The sequence below is a fragment of the Pseudorca crassidens genome, chromosome 18 (assembly GCF_039906515.1).
Source record: "Pseudorca crassidens isolate mPseCra1 chromosome 18, mPseCra1.hap1, whole genome shotgun sequence".
NCBI classification, from domain to species: domain Eukaryota; kingdom Metazoa; phylum Chordata; class Mammalia; order Artiodactyla; family Delphinidae; genus Pseudorca; species Pseudorca crassidens.
In genome coordinates this window covers 64,543,637-64,552,540 of record NC_090313.1, presented here as the reverse complement: position 1 = coordinate 64,552,540, position 8,904 = coordinate 64,543,637, and the positions used below count along the sequence as shown (strand labels likewise).

The window sequence follows — 8,904 nt, the reverse complement described above, 5'->3', positions numbered from 1 at the left end:
GAACTAGTTAAACCAGCATCGCATTTTGTTGCTAAGCAACCAGCTCTGAGTTCTGCAAAAAGTGCAGCTCCGTGTGCAGTGACCCCCTAGCAATTGAGCCCCAGTCAGGCTGTTGCTAAGCATTGTTTTATGTTAGCCAAGGCTCATTTCAAGTGTGGAGGAGGAGGGAGGCATGCACAGACAGCACAGTCCCAAAGCATGAGCAAAACCAGTCTTTCCAGCTGGAGGGGCTCACAATGGGCAAAAAAAGAAAAGAAGTGATGATGTGTGCTTGCACCCACCTGCTGGAGGGAGAGAAATCACCCATATGATTTCCCCTTCTCTGGGGTGAAAGAGATTGTCATACATCTTCAGTGTCGTATCCTCTGTAGAACAACGGAGTATCTCTTATTCACCTCTTGGGGTCTGGGGTTGCATGGCCTGAGTGGGAACCTGGATATGTGTTTCCAAGCTGAGAAGGGGCAGGGCTGGAAACACCTACAGCCATCCACATTCCTCCCCTCTGGGAAGTCAGGGGTCAGGGCCACTGACTTCAGGGGACGTGTTCTCCCCTCATTCATTCATTCATTCATTCATCTATATCATTAAATATGTATTGAGTACTAAGTGCCCAAGGTTTGCTAAGCACTGAGAATAAAGCCTAAAGTGGGACAGTTACTCTCCATCTTGTCCTGGTACTTAGTTAAAAAACAAAACAACACACTCTAGCTAGTTTATCAAAGTATTTATTGAAAGATAATAGGTTGCTTACAGAATCTCCCCAATAGTCAGAGAACTGGGGCTGGTGGCTACGCAGCTAGGCACGTTGCCCAGAACACTGTTCTGAATCACCCCAGATGAGCTCCTATCATCCCTGCAGTTGGACTTTGGGCTTTGAGGCTCACGCCGCTGTGCCAGACAGGGACCCTTCTGCCGGGGCCTCAGCTCTGCTGGCTCTAAGAACTCGTTTCCTGCCTCTGTCACATGATGACTTCTGCCTGGCATCTTTTTCTTCACTGAAGTCCGGCATGGATGAGAGTGATTGGTGGAGCCTGGGTCGCATGTGTGAGCCATGATTGCAAGGGAGGCTGGGAAATAAATTTCTGACCTTCCCTTATAAGGTGAGAAATTCCCCAGACATAAGAAGGGTATTCCAAAGGTGCTGGGATCCTGGGATCCAGGATCCCAGGGCAGCCACAAAGCCTTCAAACATTCATTATCTGTGCCCTCTTAACCTTCACAGTCTTCTGGAGGATTCAGGCAAATACACCAGAGGGGACAGCCCAGAGTGACCAGGGCAGGTACAGGTGCGAGAAGGACCACAGAAGGATCCCCACCCAGCGTCAGGGAAGGCAACCTAGGGCGAGTGATATGATCCTTAACGGATGAGTGTGAGCTTATCAGCAAAGGTGAAGGATGAGGGAAGGAGAACCCTTCTGATTACAGGTGTGACAGGTGCAAGAGCTCAGATTCACTAAGGAGGTCAAGTTCAGGGAAGGAGAGACATTCTGGGTGGCTGGAGAAAGGATGGGGCTGATGTAGGCAAAAGTGCGAGAAACACTGCTCTAAATAATATGCTTGTGTCACCTGCTTTTTGCATTTTAATTTTAGGCATTACATACTGACTTCTCACGATAAGAAAAAAAGGCAGGTTCCCATCCCCCCTCTTATTCTAATATTGTGTATTGTAATTTTGGATAGATCACAGTCAGTATTTACATTTACCTAACTATGTGAATGCTCTTCACGGCCGAGCGAGCAGCATTCTACTGCTGTTTTCCCTTTTCTGCACACGTCTTTGTTTCACGTTACTGTACAACTGTTGCTTTCTTCCAGTTGCTCAGTTTTCTCCCTACTCAACAGTTAGTTATTTACCCTCAGACTCTCCCCCAGCAGTGTTAATATCCTCTCAATCCGTTCAGTCACTTTAAGTATTCCACCAATTTCATCTTTTTTTTTCACATCTTTATTGGAATATAATTGCGTTACAATGTTGTGTTAGTTTCTGCTGTACAACAAAGTGAATCAGTTATACGTATACATATATCCCCATATCTCCTCCCTCTTGCGTCTCCCTCCCAGAATGCTGGCTTGGCTGCCAGCATTTTGGGAACTGAGTGGAGAAAAAATGGTGTGTGTGTGTGTGTGTGTGTGTGTGTGTGTGAGAGAGAGAGAGAGAGAGAGAGAGAGAGAGAGAGAGAGAGAGAGATTAATCTATTACTGCATAACAGACTACTCTAAAACCTTGGGTACAAAACGTTTATCATCTCAAACTTTCTGTGGGTTAGAAATTCCAGGACAGCTTAACTGAATGGTTCTGGCCCAGGTCTCTCATGAGGTCATAGTGAGATATGGGCTGGGTCCAAAGTCATCTACCTGGGTCCAGAGGTTCTGCTTCCAAAGTGCCTCACTTACATTCCTGGCAAGCTGCTGGTTGTCTGCAGGAGGCCTCATTTCCTCCCCATGTGTCCTCATGACATGACAGCAGCCTTACCTAGAGTGAGTGATTTAAGAGAGAGCAAGGCAGAGCTGTAATGTCTTTTATGACCTCGTCTCAGCAGTCATACTCCGTCATTGTCCACAATACCCCATTGGTTACACAGATCAGCCCTTTTCAGTGTGGGAGGCGACTGCCCCAGGGCATGCATACCAGGAGGGCAGATCCACTGGGAGCCACCTTAGAGGTTGGCGACCACTAGGGATGGGTGGGGTGTCTCAGCACTTTTCAGGTACATCTTCACTCTTCAGCCATTTTTAGCAAGGTATCACCATCTTCAGCTAGACCTGATATCTCTAGTTCTAGGACCCTGAGTTTTGTCCTCTTCAAAGAGTAAATCTCCAACCTCCTACATAACGGAGGAGCAACAGCCTCCGGCTCTACTGAGTTGGGGAGAGGACCTAGGAGTTTGCTTCTTAAAAAGACTTTCATCTGGTCTTTCCGTCATCAGCTCCACCTTTACCTATGCCTCAGGAAGTATTTGACCTGCTAACTCCTATGTCTTTCTGGAGGAAGGTGGCTCTGCAGTGTAAATTGGGCTGGTCCTTGTCTTTCCCCCACCCCCCGCTGCCAGTTGAAAATTCAGCTGTGTTTCTGCTAAGTCAGCTCCATTCATCCATCTGCTTTTCTGCTTTCAAAATGTTGGTTGCAACCGGCTTCTCTCCTATTCTTTGTTCTTGTGGATTTCCGTCTTTTTAACAATCTCTTTACCATGTTTTACTGGGATTTGGGGAGGGAGTAGAAGCTGGTGAATGCATCTGTATGTGATCTTTAACTGGAAATCCCTTCCTCTTCTCTTTTCATCCCTGCTTCTTCTGGGCTACATCTTACTCCAAGTCAAGACAGAGGAGGGCTTTAAGGAGATCACTGAGAGGCTTAAAATATGGCACCTAAAGTTTGGGTAGCATGGTGGTCTGAGTCATGCCTGAGAAATTCAAAGAGTGAGGAGCTGGCCAGACAGCCAGTGGCATCAGAGTAGAGAGCCCTGGGTTTGCTAATGAGGAAATAGGGCTTCCCGGTAGACCACCTGTTGTTAAAGGATTGGTCAGTCCTTCCCTCCTTGGCCCTCTACTTCTGGATAAAAGTGAGACATGAAGTTGTTCCAGAGGTTTGATTGTGGTGGGTGTCACATGGTGACCGACAGCAAGGCTCTAGAGGTCGGCTGTCCTGGGGCCCCCCGGGTAGTGCTCTATCAGTCAGGGTTCTCCAGAGAAACAGAGTCAAGGAGCACCGTGTCCCCACCACCCTAGTGGTAGCCGACCTCCAAGTCGCCGGCAACTGCAGGTAGCCAGTGGAAGCTGGGACAGTAGCATGGGATGGGTTCTCCCTCAGAGACCCCGGAGAGACCCAGCACCGCCAACAGCGTGATCCGCAGCTATGAGCGAATACATTTTGGTTGTTTGTGGTAATTTGTGAGGGCAGCCCTAGGAAACTCATACAGTCATATTCTGGTAAATGATGGAGGTAACACTGGCTCCTGGCCATCCCTGTCGGACCATAAGCTAAGTCCGTTTCATCAGTTCATGCTACTTGCATGACTATTAGCAGTAATCAGTTATACATGACCCTTTGTTCTTCTGGTTCTGAATTAGATGTTAAAACTATGTCACAAGTCCCAAAGATGAGCTAGGCACGTCACGCTGGGATGCACTGGTGTGTTCACCACTGAGACCTAAGAGGACAGAGCTGGAACAGTGGACGTGTATATCAGTTGGCTGGAAGAAGGGTGGACTCACAGAGGGGCCCACCTGTCGTCCTCCAGTCCTTCAAATGCCAGCTGTCTCTCCCAGTGGTTTCTGCGGGAGGCTGTTGGGGGAGGGAAATGCACATTCCCAGTTCCTGCCTCCACCTGGGCTTAAGGTCAACAATCTGTTTGCTTTTGTTTGGGGCAGAACCACTGGACTTGCTGAATCTGCAGCTCTTGCTGCACTGGGGTTCCCACCATCCTGCACACCAGCTACTGGACAGGTCTCCTTGCATGAGGGCCCCTAGCTGTCTCCCCTTGAAATCTGATTCTCTACACCAGCATCTTACTCCCTCCGCTTCTGACGTCTTTGCCCAGGGACCTGCTGGGAGCTGAGGATGCAAAACTCGGTTTGTGGCAAAGGGGAAAGCGGCTCCCAGAGCTCTGGCCGTGACTCCTGAGGGTCAGAGACCTTGCACGGAACACCAGCTTTCTCAGAGTGACACGGAGCCATGGAGACGGCTCTTGGACTTGGCCCACTCTCCTGCACCCGGACGTCTGCTCAGCACACCGAGGCGGACCCTGTCCCCTCCTTTCCCTGTTTGTCGACCACCATCCCAAACCACAGTGAAATCCCCAAGCGCTTTAGGCTCCTCCAGCCCTGATGCCGTCATTGGTTGAGCTACTCTAAAGCCACATCCCAGGACCCGGCTGTGTTAGAAAAGGAGTGGGACCAACGGGCAGACGATGTGAGCTCTAGTCCTGGACCTTCCATTTGCTACTTGCCTGGCCATGTGCAGTCCCTCTGCTTTTCCAGGTCTCTGTTTCCTCACCTGTACAATGGGTTTATGTACCTTCCCTGTCAACCCACAGAGTTGTGGTGAAGCTTACATGAGCTGGCAGATGTGAACGTGCTTATCCAATAGTAAGGGATGCACAAAGGCAAGGTAAGCTGCTACGTGAATGACAGTGAGGGCCAGGCCCAAGAAAAGGGGAAGCAGGCGATGTTGGCCTTTACTTTTCTTTCTGCCCACATTCTGGTCCCTTCCATACCAATGCCCATATGGATGGTCTAAGCCCAGAGGAGAAGTTAGGCATGTAAATTGCTGACCACATTAGTGTACATTCATTTAATGTACTACCTGGGGCATTTTAATTTTAAGTGAATGGAATGAGGGAAACACGAAGGAGGGAATTGATAATGCAGAAATACAGGTATGTGAGACCTGCGTGAATGGGAGTATTGGGGCAGGGAGGTCTCCCTGACACCTCCCAGATGGCCCTGCCTGGTCCACAGACTCCATCAGGGAAGGGCAGTGCTCTTGTGGGCGGAGCTCTAGAGCCTTAGCCTAATGGCACGCCCCTTTCTCACGCTACGGAGAATGGGCAGTTGAGAAGTTTGGTGGAAACCTGGATCCGTGAGTGAGTGAGTTGGGGGGAATGCTGCCTCTGTGTTCTAAATGGCCTGCCAGGTGAGGAACCCACAGATGAATTGTTAACAGCGCTGCAGCCTTTTCTGGGAAGCTGTCAGCCCGCTCCCAGCCTCCAAGACTGCCCAGAGTGGAGGAGAGATGACTGCCCCACAGCTCCGCAGAGGCAGAGATATTTCCGCCCCCGGTCCCTACATGTCTCTTGCTGGCATTGCCCTCACCCCCATCCCCGTTCTGACTCTTTTCAGGAGAGTCCAGGGTCTCCACTTACACCCACCCACACATGCCGCGCTCACGGGGAGCTGCTCACGGAACCAAGCTCTGTGGGCAGCAGTGCAGCCTGGAGGACGGGAGTACGACCTCTGAGAATCACAAAACCTGAAAAAATGCAGCTGGGCTCCTTACAGAAGTTGGTTTTCCAGACCTCTCCTCAGAACTTTATTAGATCTTTTGAAGCCAGGAGACAAATAAGAGCATATTTTCTTCAGCACATGGGGTCACCCCGGACTCGAGTCCCAATCCAGCAGTGTGGACCCCCCAGCCCTTCGTCTCCTGTGCTCATGACGTTGCAATGCCCCCCTGCCAGCCTCTGCTTCTCCACAGCCTGAGCACCCCCTTCCACCAGAGGGCCTTCTCCTCCTCCAGAAGGGCGCTTTCCTCCTCCCACAGGGCCTTTTCTACCCCCCACAGGGCCTTGTCCTCCTGAAGGAGGTTCCTGTCTCTTTCCCACAAGGCATTGTCCTCCTTCCAGAAGGCCTTATCTTCCTTCCAGAAGATTCGGTACTTTTTCCAAAAGGCTTTCTCTTCTTCCCAGAAAGATTTTTCCATTTCCCAGAAGGCTTTTTCCTCTTTCCAGAAGGTTTTCTCCTCTTCCCAGAAAGGTCTCTCCTCTTCCCAAATGCCCAAGATCTGGCCCCTGAAAGCGCAGATCTTGCCACGGAAATTCCGCATCTCTTCCCTGAAGCCTTCTATCTTCTCACGGAAGTGTCTTATCTCTTCCCGAAACACCTTTTCTTCCTGCAGCTTGTGGATTAGTTTCTTCTGGCGAATGCTGGGTGAGGAGACCACCAGTGAGTGGAAGCAGGCAGGCTCCACCCACTTGCTCACCTTGAAGGGAAACATGGTCTTGGTCAGCCAGGATGCTGGGGTGACTGCGATGGAGGACAGGTCTGCTGGCCAAGTCCAGGTCAGCTGGTCCAACCCTGTGGGGGCACCAGAGAGAACATGTCCCTTGAGTATCACATCCCAGAGCGGAAGCCCTGGAGTCTGTGCCATTACTGGGAATGACTTTTTAATCTTACAATTTTTTTTTTACATATGCATGTATCTATTCTTTTTCAAATTCTTTTCCCATTTAGGTTACTATAGAGTACTGAGTTTAGTTCCTTGTGCTATACAGTAGGTCCTTGTTGGTTACGTATTTTACGTATAGCAGTGTGTACATGTCAATCCCAAACTCCCAATCTAACCCTTCCCCTCACCCTTCTCCCCTGGTAACCATAAGTTCGTTCTCTAAGTCTGTGAGTCGGTTTCTGTTTTGTAAATAAGTTAATTTGTATCATTTTGTAAAGATTCCACATGTGAGCAATATCATATGATATTTCTCTTTCTCTGTCTGACTTACTTCACTTAGAATGATCATCTCTAGGTCCATCCATGTTGCTGCAAATGGCAACATTTCATTCTTTGTTTATGGCTGGGTAACATTCCATTGTATATATGTGCCACATCCTCTTTATCCATTCCTCTGTCGATGGACACTTAGGCTGCTTCCATGTCCTGGCTATTGTGAACAGAGCTGCAGTGAACATTGGGGTGCATGTGTCCTTTTGCACCATGGTTTTCTCTGGATATATGCCCAGGAGTGGGATTGCTGGGTCATACAGTAGCTCTTTCTTTAGTTTTTTAAGGAACCTCCATACTGGTCTCCATAGTGGCTGTATCAATTTACATTTCTACCAACAGTGTAAGAGGGTTCATTATTGGGACACTTTAACCATTGTTCTCTTTGTCCCCTTGGTGGCATTTGTGAGGGACAAGCTGTGGTAGAGAAAGATGCTGGCTGGTCATGGTTTTGCACTGAAGAGGTAGTCAGTACGTTCAAGCTCAAGGCTACTGAAATAATAGAATATCAAACAACAAGGACAATGGTTCTCAAACAGAGTGTCAGGACACACACGTGTGACATGATCACTTTAGAGGTGAGTCACAGTTTTGTTTTGCTTTTAAATAATCAAGTGCCACAGCCCCAAGTGATTTATTTGTGTTACGTCAACCAGAATACATCTGAGGTTTTGGCTTTCTCACTTGGGAATTGTTCATAACCTTCCTATTGGGTGTGCTCACAGCAGGGGGCCACACGTGTGCATATCTTCTGTTATAAGCCATGTGGGAAACAGAAGGTGAGACCCACAGACCTGGAGGAGTCGAGTTTAGTAGAAGAATCTATTTTGGGAACAGAAGTTTAAAACCAAAAGGTGAAAGATGACACTGAATGTTGGCTAGGATGTGGGAAAGAGGAATTCTCACATGGTAGCCAGTAATATTGAACAATAATGAGGACACATTATGACTCAGCTGCTCCACTCCCAGATACATGCCCTGAGGGAACTTCTAAATTGTGTCCAGGTTACGTGTACAGGAATGTTCAAGCAGCTATGTTCACAAGAGCTCAACACTGCAAGCAATCCAATGACTGTCACAATAGAATGGAGTTCAAGTGTGGCGGTCTGTTCATGCAATGGAGAGCATAGCTACGTGCAACAGTGTGGATGAACTTTGTAATATTGAAAGAAAGAATCAGGATCAAAGACTTTGAAAGAAAAAGTTCCAAAACAAGCAAAATTAAACTCTGTTGTTTAAGGAAATATACTTAAGTGACAACACGAAAAGACAAGCAAGGAAGTAAGTCCCATTAAGTCAAGATAATAATTACTTAGGAAGTTGAGATTAACATATATACACTACTGTATATAAAACAGATAACTAACAAGGACCTATTGATACTATATAGCACAGGGAACTCTACTCAGTACTCTGTAATAATCTATATGGGAAAAGAATCTGAAAAAGAATAGATATATGTGTATGCATAACTGAATCACTTTGCTGTACACCTGAAACTACCACAACATTGTGAGTCAAATATACTCCAATATAAAATAAAAATTTTTTTAAAAAGTAATTACTTGTGTGTGAGGGAGGGAGTGGGGAGGTAGGATCCTGAGGGTTGTGATTGGGTGAGGACATGAGAGGGGCTTCTGAGGGGCCAGTAGTGTCCCTCTTCTTTACTTGGTGGTAGGTGCCTGTATGTT

General features: G+C 47.9%; 1 protein-coding gene across 1 annotated transcript; it reads right to left on the bottom strand.

Moving 5' to 3' along the window:
- Nucleotides 1–6,112: 6,112 nt before the first annotated feature.
- On the bottom strand, nt 6,113–6,865 carry CCDC70 (coiled-coil domain containing 70). The gene has a single exon (XM_067713347.1). The coding sequence runs from the start codon at nt 6,863–6,865 to the stop codon at nt 6,149–6,151; it is 717 nt and encodes a 238-aa protein (XP_067569448.1). The 3' UTR covers nt 6,113–6,148.
- Nucleotides 6,866–8,904: the final 2,039 nt, after the last annotated feature.

Coding starts and splice junctions, on each gene's coding strand:
- CCDC70 (XM_067713347.1), bottom strand. CDS start 6,865: ATGGCACAGACTCCAGGGCTTCCGCTCTGGGATGTGATACTCAAGGGA.